Source organism: Dromiciops gliroides, chromosome 1 (assembly GCF_019393635.1).
Source record: "Dromiciops gliroides isolate mDroGli1 chromosome 1, mDroGli1.pri, whole genome shotgun sequence".
Taxonomy (NCBI): domain Eukaryota; kingdom Metazoa; phylum Chordata; class Mammalia; order Microbiotheria; family Microbiotheriidae; genus Dromiciops; species Dromiciops gliroides.
Window position 1 is genome coordinate 180,537,998 of NC_057861.1, and position 17,544 is coordinate 180,555,541.

The window sequence follows — 17,544 nt, forward strand, 5'->3', positions numbered from 1 at the left end:
TGGTTCTATTTGGGTTTGATACCTGGGCCTGAATGACTGGGAGGATGATGATGCCTTATGGAAGTTCAAAAAAAAAGGATTAGGGTTTGGGGAAAAGATAATGAGTTTTGACTTGGACTTGTTGAAATGTCTCTGGGACATTCAGTTAGAGATGTCCAAGAGGTAGTTAGAGAAGTGGGACTTAAGTTTAGGAGACAGATTGAGGATAGATATATAAATCTGAGAATCATCTGCATAGAAATGACTATTGAACTCAAGGGAGTTGATGAGATCACCAGGTCATACACAATAGAACAAAAAGATAAGGGTGCCCAGGACAGGTCCTATGGTGATACCCACTGATAATGGGTATGATATGGGTGAATAACCCACAAACGATACTGAAAAAGAGCATTCAGTTAGATGGGAGAAGAAACAGGAGAGAAAGTTACAACAACCTAGAGAGGAATAGGTATCCAGAAAGAGAGGATAATGAGCAGTTAAATGCTACAGAAAAGTCTGGGAAGATCAAAATTGTGAAAGACCATTTGATTTAGCAACTAAGAATCATTAGAAGCTTCAGAGAGAGCAGTTTCAATTTAATGGTAAGGTTGAAAACCAGATTGTCCAGACTTTAAGAGAGTAAGAGGAAAGTAAATGCAGGGACCATGTGTGGATTGTCTCAATAAAAGCATGTAATTAATGAGAGACAAATTGGAGTTGTTATCTTTTTCTTTTCCACATTTATGGGACATTGTAGGCAAACCTACCTGTGAAAACTCCCACTATGTATGCAGGTAAAAAATATTGTAGTAATCAAGAACTAAGGAGTCATCTGAGTCTCACAGAGAGGTGGGGCAGTTTCATGAAGTTAGCATTCCGTTCACTATAGTTGGCTGCCTATATATTGATTTGTGTCTAACCTATGTTAAATATCTAGTCTGGGAATATAATTTGGTAGATTCATAAGGAATGCTGAGGGAAGGTAGCCTTTAACTTATACGTACCACCTTAATATCTCTCTCTCTCTCTCTCTCTCTCTCTCTCTCTCTCTCTCTCTCTCTCTCTCTCTCTCTCTCTCTCTCTCCCCCCCCCCCCCTCTCACTCCCTTCTTTCCTTCCTTTCCCCTCCCCCAACCCTTAAACCCACAACAGCCCCAGCTGACGGAGATTCTAGAGGCCATATGTTTGATAATGGTTATTAAGAGTAAAAATATTGCATTTAAAGCTAAGTGATTATCATGACTAATATGTTTGAGTATTTAGATAATGGAGATAGAGTGGAATCAGACATGTAATTTCAGGTTAATATTTGCATCTTTTTCTATGCATCTTGAGGGACTGTGGGATATAAATGATGGTGTTCATCTCCCAGATAGAGATGAAAGAGAGAGATAATCGGAGAACTTTGCTGCAGTAGCAAGAGATTTCACTTATGCATAGGGGAGGGTTATATAGTCAGAAACCAAGACAAAGGAGAAATTACAAAGAGTTAGTTACCCAAGATTTGTATAATATTAGGGAAGTTTTAAGTTTTAGAAAAAATAAATAAGTTGATCTGGGCCAGAGAAAAAGAAAAAGGCAACCTTTGACCAAGAAAACAAAACAAGAGAATTATCTTCTTAATAACTGTGTTTCAAAAATGATTCTCAAAGTAGAGAGGCCTGTCAAAGGTCTTTTATGAGCCAAATATGCTCCTGATACCCCAACAGAGGGAGGAGGAGATCAGATAGTAAAAGAGAACTACAGATCAATTTCATTGATGAATATTTAAACAAAAATTATAAATAAAATCCTTGTGAGGAAATTAAAATGGACTTATATTTCACAACTTGCAGATTGGCAAAGATGAATCAAAAAAGGGAACAGTCAATGCGAGTGGGACTGTATATGCCAATATACTGTTAGTAGAATTATGAATCAGTTTAACCACTCTGTATACCAGTTTGGAACTTTGCAAGGAAAATGACAAATGTTAGTACCCATTGCTCCCCTCCCCACAAATTACATTGGTGTGTATAATTGCGAGGAAGTCAAAGACAAAGGGAGAGGTCTACTATATACCACAATATTCAAAATAGCAACACTCTGTAGTAGCAAAGAACTGAAAACAAGATGAATGACCATCAGTTGGGGAATAGATTCAGAGACTACATTATAAGAATGTGATGAAAAGCATTGTATATTAAGTAATAGTAAATATTATCAATTCAGAGAAGTGTAGGAAGATTTCTATGAATTGATAACTGGATTCAGTGCTGTTTTCCTCTCATTCATTATGACAATGATAGCACTGGGCCTAAATACACAGGGGAAGAGAAGTGGGGGGGGGGGTGAAAGGCAGCAGGATATCTTGGTTTCTTATCCCATCTCAGCTACTTACTACCTGTGTGACTTTGGAAAGGCCACTTGACCTTTGTAGGCATCATTTCCTCATATATAAAATGAGAGCGGATGGGCTAAATGACCGTCCAACTAAATCTATGCTACTGGCATCCAATATCCACAGAAAGAAAGCAGATGTTGAATCCAGTCATGATCACATTAAGCATACAAAGATATGCCTTTCTGTAGGATTAGTATATCCTTCCATCTGTATGAAAGTCTCCCCATGGAATACATTTGTGACTTCCTATGGGTACAGCTGCTTTACAGTACTCTAAACTGAAGGGCATCACCAGCCCTCCTGTAGAATTGACTACATTTTTGACCTCACAGGAAGATGTAGCCATACAACTGCCGTCAGTATTGCACATTCTGAATTCTAGAAACATTTGTGTTTCTAAAGGCCCCTCAAATTTCAGAGGATTATAGTCCTCTTTTGGATAACTTGTCTGTTTCCCACCTTACTCTTGTTTATAAACCTGTTGTGTTTTTACACAGAGAGTTCCTACTAAAGAAAGGGAGGGCATAGCAGTGTGACTGTCTAGGGTTCCAACATACCAAACAATCCTAAACATGAGATGAGACAAGTGTTCCCCAAACAGCTGGTAGTCTGAGCTTCTGTGGGTGTTTGGCATTTTATGGGGGATGGGAAGAAGGAGAGATTCTTCCTATAAAAATTAAAGGTTGTGTTCCCCCCCCCAGTCATGGACTAGCTTTTTTCAGCATTTGGCAGGTTAAAGAAATGGAGTTCAGGCAACTGCAAACAGATGGGCAACTATTAAAAGATTTGGGGTGTTTTCATCATTTCTCCACTGGTCTTCACCTGCCCACAGATACCCATTTCCCTTTCATAAAGTTTACGTAAAGGATTCAATTATGTTCCTTTTTTAAAAATATATTTTCCGAATGAGACAGAAGCAAAATCTCTGACGTGTAAAGGGAAAGAATAGATGAAGGAACTTTCTAATTCTGAATGCTCTTGGGATAAGATTCTAATTTCAGCAATGCAATCTGCATTGGCCCATATTTTGAAAGCCTCACTACCACATTTGCAGAGTAGAGGACTTTTCAAAATAGATAGTGATATCCACCATTCATATCTAATTACCATCTGGCTCTTGGTCAAGAAGGAACAAAGTCATATGTGTGTTGCATAAGGAGAATCTTGCTTTTAAAAGTGCAATGATAATTTGGGGCCATAGTAGTTGAAATAAATGGGAATATAAGACTGATGGAATAAAAGCAGAGAAGTGCATGTGTGACTTAGTTCCTGGAAGAAATAAAAAAATATTTTTACATCCTATTGCATATGAAATTTTGACTATGGGACGGATCACCTTTCAGAATAACAAAGTCCCTGTAAAGCAAAGGAATGCCTCATTTGATTCAGAATGAGGCTTTACATCCATGGTGTCAAACTCAAATAGAAACAGGGGCCACTAAACCATATGTAAGGATCCCGGAAGGCTGGATATTGACTTAGAAAACCATATATTAATATTTCTATGTTTTATTATATTTTATTTATATTGTTAAATATTTCCCAGTTGCTTTTTCATCTGGTTCTGTAGGAATACTAACTAATGTTGTGGACTGCATATGGCCTGTGAGTATTGTATTTGATACTTTTGCATTATACCATTTGTGAAAGGAAGCTTATATGTTCTTGAAAGTGAAAGGCAATCTCACAAACTCCAGGCTTCGGTTGATATAGGGCAGTTTTGAATGTCTTCTGGGCGGTGACCTAATTCTACTGACTTGTTTGATTCCCCAACGCTTCCTTATTGAAATAAATAATTGTTGGGATCAGCATTTGAAGGTCTCCACCTTGTCCAGTCTTTAAACCTTTGTGGTATTCACGATGTTTTCGGATGTGTAGGATAGAAATCTAATGCTTAATTTTTTTCCCCTTAAAGTTCCGGGTGAGCAACATACCCAGTTTATCTTTATAGGGATATTGGGCACTCTCAAATTTTCTATCCCATCTTGATTAAAAACCAACAGCATTGCAAAAAAAAAAAATTATTCTTGTTCATATTTTAAACCAAAAGACTTATTACTTACCAGTTATCTAAAAATAATTGAGCAAAATGAAGAATGTATACAAGGTAATAATACATTAAAAAAAAGATCAGTCCTTGGAGACATTTGCTTCTATTTACATTCTAAATGTTCCACAACTAATGGGTCCTGTAAGTACAATTATTGTATTAGCTCCAGTTGCTATTGGCTGCTTGGTTTAATGTAGTTTATTATACTTGAGGATTACCAGCTGGTTTGGTGTCCCTTGAGGATTTATACTTAACAGAATGATTTATTGGAAATAACATGAATGCACTCCTTATCAATTAGCAAGACAAAATATTTGTGACACTGCTTCTGAGATGGATGCGTGACTGTTTTGAAATAAGAGGCAAATACAGGTTTTGTTTATGTGACAGTGATCAAATTGGATGTAACTTTGACTGGTCCACTTTGTCACAGTCTGATGAAGAACAATATTTTCTGTTACATGTAGTACCATGATTATTAGCTGTACTGAAAATAATCTTTTGATCTTATCCAATTTGGAAGCAGTGCTTTAGACAAGATCATTGTGGTTTTTTTCATAAGTTGGTGAAATACCTTGAATGTGGTCATATCTTTCATCTGTAATGCGGAGCACTTTGAAAGAAATTTTATTGAACTGAACATTTTCAGGGGTAGGAGATAGGAATAGAGACTATACCTGTAATTTATCAGTATAGAAAAATTCCAGATGAGGAAACTGCCCGCTATTAATAAACTAGGTCAGCACCTTTTCCACTACAACTTTTAGTCTTGGTGTTGCCCAGAAAAAAGTGTCAAAGTAGCAGATGGCCTGCAAAACCCCGAGAGTTGCCTAAACCAGATTAAAATGTAATTACGGAGGGGCGGCTAGGCGGCACAGTGGATAGAGCACTGGCCCTGGAGTCAGGAGGACCTGAGTTCAAATCCTGCCTCAGACACTTAACACTTACTAGCTGTGTGACCCTAGGCAAGTCACTTAACCCCAATTGCCTCACCAAAAACAAAACAAAACAACAACCAAAATGTAATTGGGGAATGTTTAACAAAATAAATAAAAATACAAGAAATTGTAATGTTAATGTGTAGTTTTCTAAGTCAATATATGGCCAGAAAGGATTCATTTCTATTTGAGTTTGACACTACTGTCCTCCAGCACTGAGAAGTTAATGGACTTGCCAAGCAAGAGGTGGGACTAAACATCGTCAGACATAAAGAAATTGAGGCAGGTGATCTTTTACATCAGGAGGCTAGATCATTTTTTTTTTAATTCCTTTTCTGACCTTACTTAAGAGGGAAATATATGCTATTACTAGATTAGTTACTACAAATTAAGAAAGAAAACTTGAAGCAAATTTCTGCTTAACAGCCACCCAAAAAGTGCCAATATATATGATGTAGTCAGTGGCTAAGGAAACAAAAGACCTAGGACCTACCTAGTACCAGCTCTGACATTCCCTCCCTCACGCCCTCACTCACTCCCTCACTCCCTGTGTGGTCTCTGGCTAGTATCTTAACTTCTGTAGGCATAGTTTTCCTTATCTGTAAAACAAAAGAATTGTACTATTTCCCTCCCAGCTTTGAATTTCTATGCTTTTGACATTGACGTATGAAATAACAACATTAATAATAATAGTACTAGTTGTAGTAGTCATAATTACCATTTATATAATGCTTTAAAGTCTGCAAAATGCTTTCAAAGCATGTATTTTATCCTCAGGACAGCTATGAGAGGTAGACATTATTATCCCCATTACACAGATGGGGAAACTTGGGCTGAGAAAGGTTAAACTTCCTTCCAGGGGTCATAAATTTAATAAATATTTGAGGGAGAATTTGAACTCTGATCTCCTTGAAACAAATTTTGTATGGCCTACAGCTGAGGGTCTTAGTGATTGACCACAAATAAGTTGCTATAATTTTTTTTTAATTGGAGAGATATATTTTTTAAAACTGTAGGCCTTTAATTTCAAAACACCTTTTATACCTCTCACATTAGACCTCTGTGACACCAACATCAATTCTTTGTTCATCAGTCAACCTGATGCCTCTTAGTTCTATAAATAATACTAAGAAATACTGTAGGTGTTGGCCACCATATGATGTGTAAATAGAAATTAGATTATAATGGAAAATCTGTTTTTAAAAAAACAGGCATTTGGTAAAAATGGTGAAGTAATATGACTCATTTGGGCCAGGTAGATAGAAAATGGACTAGATAAACCACATACCCCCCACCTCAATTCAGACTTTTGTGCTCTAAACTGAACATTTTCTTGATGTATGAAAATCCTTTTGAATTATTGGCAAAAGTTTCTGAGCTCTGGGTGTTTGTTTTTCTTACCACTTATATTCTAAAACTAAGTTCCTATTCTTCATCAAAATTGATATTGCATTGTTATTTTTATTTTCAGAATGGCAGAAACACAGGGATTGCTGGAAAGGCTGGAAAAAGCTGTAATCCGCCTAGAGTCGTTGTTTTCAGGGTCAACAGGACATCATGGGGAATGTGGAACAGTGAATGGAGTTAATGGAGGTAGGACCAAAGGCTGTCATCAAACTTTTATCCTATAGTATAAAAGGATTTCTTTGCTACCTCATTTGAGAAAGCACTCTGCCTTATCCTTACAATTTACTCCTCCCCTTTATCATAAAACAATCAAACAACAACAACAACAAAAACTGAAAGTAATTTCTATAGCAAAGAAAACAAAAAGATTTGTGAACCACTGAAGGAAGTGTCCATATTAGGGCCAGTTAAGAACATGGTCCATTTTCTAGACTTTACTGACGTATTTTTTTTCTGTTTTATTTTGTGTCTGTATGGGTTAATATTCATTCAGTACTCCCTTAAATATGACTTCTGAGGGGGGCAGCTAGGTGGCACAGTGAGATAAAGCACTGGCCCTGTATTCAGGAGGACTGAGTTCAAATCCGGCCTCAGCCACTAGGACACTCTAGCTGTGTGACCTTGGCAAGTCCTTAAACCCTTATTGCCCCACCCTCCCCCCCCCAAAATAGATATATGACTTCTAAGAAAAAATTTTAAAAGAAAAGCTATCAAAGAGAACATAAAGATAAGATAGTTCTTGGGGGCAGCTAGGTGACACAGTAGAATAGAACACCCGGCCCTGGAGTCAGGAGGACCTGAGTTCAAATCCTGCCTCCGACACTCAACAGTTACTAGCTGTGTGACCACTGGGCAAGTCACTTAACTCCAATTGCCTCACCAAAAGAAGAAGAAAAAGAAGAAGAAGAAGAAGAAGAAGAAGAAATATAGTTCTCTACATCTGAAATTTAAAGAAAACTAATCATTAAGCAAGCCTCCAGGAGTTTAAAAAGTAACTGCCCTATATGTGCCTCAAAATAAGCATAGATTTCATCTTAATTTTCCCTTTCTTCACAAGTCCTTCAGGTAAGGATATATGAGGAAAAGATAGATTCCTCATTATTTTATTTTTGTTTTTCGTTTTTTGTTTTGGTGTGAGGCAATTGGGGTTAAGTGACATGCCCAGGGTCACACAGCTAGTAAGTGTTAAGTGTCTGAGGCCAGATTTGAACTCAGGTATTCCTGAATCCAGGGCCGGTGCTCTATGCACTGCGCCACCTAGCTGCCCGGATTCCTCATTATTTTTGCGTAACCTAGACTCCTTATGAAACATAGTTAGTTCAATATTACTTCTGACTGACCTTGTGAAGTTGTTTTACTCCATAAGCAAATATGCTATTAAGATGTCAGGGCCCTGGGCCCCAAAAGGATGAGAAAAAGAGGATAAGGACCTATATGTACAAAAAATATTTTTATCAGCTCCTTTTGTAGTTGCAAAGAACTAGAAATAAGGGGGTGCTTTCACCTGAAGAATGGCTGAGAAAAATTTATGGGAATATGAGTGTAGTGAACTACTTTTGGGTCATAGGAAATGATAATAGGGAATGGTTTCCAAGAAACATGGGGAAGACTTGTAGGAATTGATACAGATAAAGTGAGCAGAACCAGAAGAATAATTTATACAGAAACAAACAATGATGTTGTTAAAAGGAACAGTTTTTCAAAGACTTTAAAAACTCTTGATCAACACAATGACCAACAGGATTCCAGAAGACAAATCATGAACCCTGCTACCCGGGGAGAGGTGATAGACTTAGTTACAGAATGCGACCAATACTTTTTAGACATGACCCGTGCTGGAATTTATTTACCTTGACTATGTATATTTGTTGACAAGAGTTATTGTTTTTATTGATTTCAATGGGAGGAGAGAGAAAATAGAGAAAATCAATTTTTATCCATTAAAAACATTAAATTTAAAAAACCAAATAGTTCTTTTTTTACTATATCTAGAAAATGTTGTATTTTTCAAATTCTCTAGGCCATTACCAATTCTTTTTTTGTAATCCTTCTTTGTCACATTTTAAATTTCTTCTATGTCATATCCACTTGGAAATATTTCAGGCTACTTTGGATTGAGAAAGCTTTGTGGGTCAGAAAAAGCTTTCACAGGGCAAGATTTATGTTAGTGCTTCTAGAATTTCAGGCTTACTTAGCCCTGTGCCTTGTATTACATGCCCGGAGACAAAAATTACTGTGTGAGCACAAATGTGCAGGCTCATTTTTTTTTATTCTGAACAGAATGAAAATAGAAATGGCTTTGAGGGAATTGAAAGGGAACGTTGTTCAAGGGAAATCTGCCAGGATCCCATAAGCTTTCTCTGCATCAACTGAGACATATCTATGGTTTCATTTTAAGTGTCTTTTTGTTAGCTACACAGTTGGTACATGAGATTCATTAATCTACACTTGTAAGAAAATATTTTCATGTTGTTTCATACTGAGCATGTTTTATTATTCTGCTATAAACCTCAGGTGATCACAAGACATCTTTCTAAAGATAGCTGACTACAAATGATCAAGAATGCCAAAAAGAAAAAGAAAACTAAAGTCTAAGTACAAGATGATTCTGAAAGGTTGCTGAATAAGATAAAACCTCAATAATTTGGATCACACTTATTCAGACAGGGACTGAGCTGAATTGGATTTTTTCACTCTCCATCAAAAGGAGATTTACTAAGGAAAATAATAGATTAAACAAGATTTTAGGGGAGATGTCTAAAATCTCTGGTTGCCCAAAAGAACAGACTATTACAATCACATTATATATAATTGATACCCTAAAACATTCTCATCTATTCATCAAAACAAGTTTCTTAAGGACAGTCATGCAACAGCTTGGTAATCTGTTTGTTTTATGTTTTTAGTACTTAGAAGGGAGAGAGAGAGAGAGAGAGAGAGAGAGAGAAGGAAAAGGAAGGAGGAAGAGAAGGGGGGAGAAAGTGAAAGACAGAGACAGACAGAGGAGACATTTTGGCTTCTTTGACTCCATACTCAGCCTTGAACATATGGTTTGTCACTTTAACATTAATGCTCTTGAAACCCTTGCTACGTTTGGAATTTTGCAAATAAAGTGACTAAAATAGCCATACCTTTTTTTTTTTTTTTTTAGTAGGCAATTGGGGTTAAGTGACTTGCCCAGGGTCACACAGCTAGTGTTAAGTGTCTGAGGCCGGATTTTGAACTCAGGTCCTCCTGACTCCAGGGCCGGTGCTCTATCCACTGCGCCATCTAGCTGCCCCTAGCCATACCTTTTGACCCAAAGATTCCACTACTAGACATATACTAGGGGCAGCTAGATGGTTCAGTAGATTGAGTGCCCTGGTTTGGCATCAGAAAGAGCTCTGTTTGCCTCAGTTTCCTCATCTGCAAAATGGAGATAATAATAGCATCTACCTTGCAGGGTTGTTTTAAGGATCAAATGAGATAATAATTATAAAATTAAAATGCTTTACCAGGCCCAGTACTATATACATGTTAGCTATTATACTTTAAGAAGGTCACTGAGAATAAGGATACTCCATTCACACCAAAATATTTATAGCAGGACTTTTTGTAGTAGTAAAGAGCTGGGGAATGGCTAAACAAATTGTGGTACATGAATGTAATGGAATATTATTATGCTGGATAGTAAGATGAATGTGGTGAATACAGAGAAGCATGGAAAGGCTTGCTTGAACCAATGTAGATTAAAGTTATTAGAGTCAGGAATAAAATATGCAAAATAATTAATACAATGTAAATGAAAGAACACCCACAAAGCAATCAAAAGTGAATGTTACAAAAATGTCAAGCTTGGACTCAAAGAAGAAATAGAAGAGGATATATCCTCCCCTCCCACCAACTCCTTTGCAGAAGGGAGAGTTCCAAGGGTCTAGAACATTGCATATATTTTCAGAGACTTTTTTGATGTATTGATCAATTTTCCTGACTTGTTTCTTTTTTTCTTTAAAAATATTATTTGTAGGGGGTGGCTAGTGGCGCAGTGGATAAAGCACCGGCCCTGGATTCAGGAGTACCTGAGTTCAAATCTGGCCTCAGACACTTGACACTTACTAGCTGTGTGACCCTGGGCAAGTCACTTACCCCCTATTGCCCCACAGAAAAACCAAAACAAAACAAAATATTATTTGTAAAAGAAGAAAAATATTGTTTGTTACATAGGATGGCCATCTAGGAGTAGGAAGGAATAGTGGTGTTGATTTGGGGGATAACAAAAAATATAAATGAAAATTTATTTTTTGAAAAACTCCCTTTGTACCATGATCCTTTAACATTCCCAACTTGAAAATCTTTATCCTTTGGAAACCTCCCCTATCTAATTTCTTCACTTCTTCAGAATTTCTAATAGTCATTAGAAAGGTCATGAGATCAAGTTGACTTCACCCTCTAGAAATCTGTGGGACATTGCCTCACATGGGCCCTTGATTTGGCTCAGTAATCACATGATTTAATAATTGCAAGATAGCTCAGTAGCAATCTGGTCCCCAGAAAGGACACCAATACAACTACCTGACAAGTTATCATCCAACTTTTACTTGAAGACATTCCCTGAGGGAGAACTCACTACCACCTGAGGCAACATATGCCACTTAAATAACCTCATTGGTTTGGGGGGGAGGGAAAGATTTTATTTAAATTTAGCCTAAATTTCCCTCGTTGCAGTTTCAACCTGTGAATCTTACTTATGCTTTCTGTGGTCAAATAAAACAAGTCTAATTACTCTTCCATGTGTTTACTTGATAACAGCTATCATGCGCACCCACCCCCACTCAGAGTATTATCTTCTCCAGGTTATACTCATATGAATTCTCATATGGCAAAGACTCAGGAGGCCCTTCACCATCCTACTTGCCATCCTCCAGTTGCTTTCCAGCTCATCAATGTCCTTTCCTAATCCAAGGCACCCAGAACTGAACACAATACTTCAGATATAGTCTAACTATGGCAGACTACAGTAAAACCATGACCTCTGTGTTCCTGGAAGTGATATCTCTCAATGCAGCCCAAGATCACATTAGATTTAGTTTGGGGCTACCACATCACATTGTTGACTCATATTGAACTTATGATCACCTATAAACCCCAGATATTTTAAAAACTGCTCGCTAAACTTGCTTCCTCCTTCTTATTCTTCCAAAGTCACTTCTTTAAAACCCAGTGTAAGACTTTACATTTATCCCCATTAAATTTAGCACGATGTTTTAGCCTGTCAAGATTTTTTTTTTTGGATCCTGACTCTGCTGTCTTGGGTTTGAATCATAGTTATGTCACTTATTACTTGTGTTACTTTGGACAAATCACCCTCTCTGGGCCTCAGTTGACCATAAAATGAAAGATTTGAACTCTAAGGCCCCTCAAACCCTAAATCTATGATCCTGTTATCCGTCCTTTGCATTAGGTATCTCTCCTAGTTTTGAGTCTTCAGCAGATTTGATAAGGATGTTCACCATGTCTTTACCTAAGTCACTGATATAAATGTTAACAGACCCAGCCACAGATCCCTGAAGCAATCCCTTAGAGACCTCTTTCCAAGTTGACATCAAACTATTAATGACAACTCTTTGATTCTGGCTATCTGCCCAGTTCTGAATACAGTTCTTCTAGTCTACTCTTAATAATTCTTTATCTTATTCTCCACAGCAACTATTATATACCTCTTCTTCTCTTCTCCCACCAACTATTCACAACCCATTGCCAATCCATTTTAAAAGCCTTTCTTGCCGGTCTTTTCCTCCATCCGCAGAGCCTCTAAGAATCTAGGGCCACCTCTGAACCACAGTGATCTTTCAATTTAAAATATTTCCTTGACTTTAAATTCCCCTAATTAATTTTTAATGTACACATATAACTTAATTATACTGTTTTTATAGATAAAATAATTTTTAACATTATTACCATAATAATTATTTAGAAAACAAGTTCTCATTATACCTTCCTTTATGTGGGGAACTCAATAAAATCAATGCAACTTCCCCTCCCCCATTTCAACCCTAGTGAGTATGTATGTTGTAACCCCATCAGGCAGCTTTCTCAAAAAACCACCATAGATTTAATAGTTGTTAAAGATTTTTGTGAGGAATTTTGGAGATGGTGCTAATAGATAGGAGTCATGGATTTATAGATAGGAATTATGGATTTATAAGAGTTGGAAAGAACTATCAAGATCATCGGATCAAGGGATTCTTTACTTTTTTTGTGTAATAGACCTTTTTGGCAATCTGGTGAAGCCTATGCATCTATTCTCAAAATAATATTTTTAATAATTGAAGATATAATTTTCCCATATAAATTCGTTGTCCCCCTGAAACCCATCCATGAATCCCTTGGGGTGGAAGCCAGTGAACCCCAAATTAGGAATCCCTAATCTAATCCATTTCTGAACCTAGAGAGAATATGGACTGTACTTACAAAGTCACTGTTAGATAATGGAAAGAACCCTGATTTAGGAGTCAGAAAATTTGATATCAGATCTTGGTTTCTTTGGTTATTAGCTCTATGAACATGAACAAGACACTGAACCCTCTAGAACAAGAATTCATAGGCTTTTTTGTTTGTTTTGGTTTTTTTGCAGGGCAGTGAGGGTTAAGTGACTTGCCCAGAGTCACACAGCTAGTAAGTGTCAAGTGTCTGAGGCTTCATTTGAACTCAGGTCCTCCTGAATCTAGGGCCAGTGCTTTATCCACTGAACTACCTAGCTGCCCCCTCAGAAGTCATATTTAATGGAGTATCGAATGAATATTAACATACATAGACACAAAATAAAACAGAAAATATACCTCAGTAAAGTCTGGAAAATGGATCATGTTCTTAACTGGACCTAATATTGACACTTCTTTCAGTGGTTTACAAGTCTTTTTTGTTTTCTTTGCTATAGAAATTACTTTCAGGTTCTTTTTGTTGTTGTTTGATTGTTTCAAGAATTCATAGGCTTTGTAAAGGAGAGCAGAGCTCTATTTGAGATTTCTAAGTTAAGGTTAGATAAATTAGGGTTTTGAGATTTCTAAGGTAGGGTTAATTAAATTTAAAAAAAAACAAACAAGCAAGTAGGAGTCCAGAAACAGGTATTGTTTCCCTCAAGGACAGCTAATGTGGTCTTAAAGAAATGCATTATTTTTTATGGAATAGTGATTGTTCAGAAGGGAGAAGGCAAACTGAGTTTCTTAGTGTTACAGACAGAAATCTGAGTTTTAACAGGGACTTGCACAGAAATACCCCAGATGAAAGAGCCCAGAAATCCTTTATAATTAATAGCTGAAAAAAAAGTCAACCCTTTATGTCATTCAAATTCACAATTATCCTCATCCGAGAGTTAGGATTTCCAATTTGGCCATCATAACATCATATACCATTTATTTGCTAGCACACAAACATTTTCATGAGTATATGCACACACTCATACACTCACCCAGGTTCACAAAATAAGCAAGTCAGTGGACTGATACTACTGATTGTTACTCTTGAAATCTGATGATTCTATGATTCTGTGATCCTTGCTTCCTCCAGGTGAGTGATCTGAGTATTTGTTAATAGTGAGGCTTTGTTTACGCCAGTGAGGTTATAACTGTCACTGAGAAAAATGAAAAGTAGGAATACAAATAATTGTATTTGCAGATCACCTAAGCTGTACTGCCTGATATAGGCATGTACTTTGCGTGTGCTCCATGAAGACTGAGAGAGTAACTGAATGATTGCATGAACAAGATGAGTTAAGCCCTCTTATCTAAGGAAATATGGGAACAGCCATTTCCCTGAGCCCACCAGGGAGTAATAAAGTGTCCTTTTTTCAAAGGTGTTGCACCCTCTGTTAGAAGCTCTTGATAAGCTGATGACTGGTATGGTTGCTGAATTTCTGAGGAACAGTAAGATCCTTGCTGCGGATGTGGAGGCTCACGTGAGTATTCTCAGCTTTTCTTTCTTGATACTAAGAGATATGCTTGGATAGACCACGCCACTGCTTGGTGAGCTGTGTACTCCCCCTCAGTATGCTAGGCTTGACCTCCAGAGCTCTGGACTTAGAATGAGGAAGACCTGGGTTTGAACCCTCCCTCTAGCACTTCCTAGTTATTGTGACCCTGGATTTCTTGGAGCTTCAGTTTTTCCAATCTGAAAAACAGAGAAGATAATATCTTAGGGGTGTTATGAGGATCAAATAAGAAATTGTATATAAAACCGCTATATAATATGAGCTAGTGGTAGTAATGGTGGTGATGATTGTGAAGACAGTCATGTTATCAAGGGAGAAGGAGGAGGAAGGGAAGGATAACAATATGTAATATTGGAAATGAGCTTTAGACTTGGAATCCGACACCCAGATCACATCCTGGCTCTAACAGTTACTAGTTCTGTGACAATTTCACCTTTTTTAGTCTGTTTGCTTATCTGTAAAATGGAATATTAATTTTACTGCACTGCCTACCTTACCTGGCCTCTAAAACCTGAAAGGATAGTGTAAGTGTGTTTTGTAATCCAGCTAAGAGACAACTAAATCATCTGTCCTGTCCTCTGTTTCCCAGGGAGTATAGTAGTAAGCCAATGTCAACTCCAACTGTAGCTTCTAGACCATCTCATAATATGCTGTTAGAGCAGGCTTTTTAACCTTGTTTTACTCCTGGACCTCTTTGACAGTCTGATGATACCTCTAGACTCCTCAGAATCATGTTTTTAAATGTATAAAATAAAATACATTGGGTTACAAAAGAAATTACTTATATCAAAATATTGTCATCAAAATATTTTAAAAGACATATTCACAAACCCCCAGGGATCTCCAAACTTAGAATCTCTAGCTTAGAAACTGTTCAGATGCTTTTTATTCAGATGACAGGCTTTTAGTCACTTTGGTGTTTATCCTGCCCCTTCCCAAAGGGTCACTGTGTTATTGTTCTTTGTTACACGTATCCGGATTTTACAGATTTTTAAATGGTCTAGTGGCCGATTGGCATGTGACTGCAATTGCTGCAAATCTGATCTAGGAAGCAAATGAATAAAGAAATAAACGTGCTCACCAGAGCCTTCATTTTTCATTTGCCTTTGTTTTCTCTGGTTAAGGTGCTCACAAGGATTGTAGCTCAGACATCTGTCTGCCTATAGATTTTCCAGCAACCAGTCAGGCCTGGCACTAACAGTAGTATTAAATGCAACTAGAAACCTGATTCTCAAGTAAAACTTTGACTTGGAGAGAGTAAGTTAAACACATACACACAAACACACACATACACACACACACATCCCTCACCGATCTAGTATCCTTGCCATTTTTTTCTGACTCTCCTTCATTTTTAAATCTAAAAAAAGAATAAATGCACATAGCTTTGTCTAAGGCTGCCACAGCAGCTAAAAGATTAGTGGGTAGGAGGGGGAGGGCAGAGAAGAAAACAAAAGTTTTTATAATCATTACTTCTTCTCTTCTACTTTGGGGATAGTGAGATATAGTGAAGAGGGCTTTGGATCCAGAGTCAGGAAATCAGGATTCTCAACCTGATTATGTTTCCAATAAACTGTGTGACTTTTCTACTCCTCTTTTTCCTCTTCTGTAATTGAAAAAAAGGCATGTGGGTTGTGGTGGGGTGAGGAATGAGGTGGTATATTAAATCCTTTCTGGCTCTCAATATTAATGCTAACAGTTCTAGCCAATTATGCATAAGTTTACTGGCTGGAGTGCTTTTAGCTAAAGAATTTGAAATGAACTCAGCAAATAGATATGCAAGTATGAATCAGCACACATATTTGGAAGAATCTCCTGGATTGAAAATGGAGAGAACTCTCTCTAATTGTATATCCTTCCCTAATTGTACCTTCTCTAATTGTACATCCTTGATTTGGACTCAGAGGCCCTGAGTTTGAATTACATTTCTCTTACTTACTATGACTGTGAACCTTGGATAAGTTACATTACCTCTCTCAGCGTCAGTTTTCCCATCTGTAAAATAAAGGGGTTAGACCACAAGGCCTCTGAAGTTCCATCCAGCTCTAAACTGTTCTATTATTTCTATGACCTTCGATATAAACCTTTCGGAGGGTCTCAGGTTACCTCTGTGGCTACAGTATTTTCAATACATCTCTTTATAGTCCTTCACACACATTTATGGAGGTTGTATTTGTAGCTGAGAGAGACCAGAATTGTTATCACTGTCCTCATTTTATTAGTTAAATGTTCTAGCTGAGGGAGCAATTGGAATAAAAGGAAGCATCAGTATCAGATCCATGCTTCCCAGTAGAGATAGGACACGTCCATCACTGACATAGAATAATGCAGTGTAAGCATTAAATATTGCTCATGACAGTTTTGTGTTGTATTATAAGGGATTCTGATAGGATTGGGGGGGGCGGTGATTTGTTTCCTTTATGTGAAATCTGATAACTTGATTAGTTCAAATTGCTTTCCAAAATATACAGGACAACTCACAGCTTCACTAATAGTGCACTAGTGTGTGCCTCTTTTCTTTTTTTTTTCAAGGCAATGAGGGTTAAGTGACTTGCCTAGGGTCACACAGCTAGTGAGTGTCAAGTGTCTGAGGCCAGATTTGAACTCGGGTCCTCCTGAATCCAGGGCCAGTGCTTTATCCACTGCACCACCTAGCTGCCCCCAGGATTTAAAACAAGACAAAAACAAAAACATTGTGCTACTCACTTTCTTTGATATGGTTATATCTGATAGATTAACACACCAAAAAGGGATGTCAGCATTCAATAAATATTTATTAAATTGAATTTATCTAAACCCTGCCAAATAAGAGATTCTGA

The 17,544-nt window shown here is 37.4% G+C and overlaps 1 protein-coding gene across 1 annotated transcript in view; it reads left to right on the forward strand.

The window, feature by feature from the left end:
* CAP2 (cyclase associated actin cytoskeleton regulatory protein 2) overlaps positions 1-17,544 on the forward strand; it is a 155,940-nt gene that overhangs the window by 20,863 nt on the left and 117,533 nt on the right. Inside the window, 3 exon segments of the mRNA XM_043975854.1 lie at positions 6,824-6,945; positions 14,591-14,607; positions 14,609-14,692. Of these exon segments, the coding sequence (XP_043831789.1) occupies positions 6,825-6,945; positions 14,591-14,607; positions 14,609-14,692 (222 nt within the window). The 5' untranslated portion in view covers position 6,824.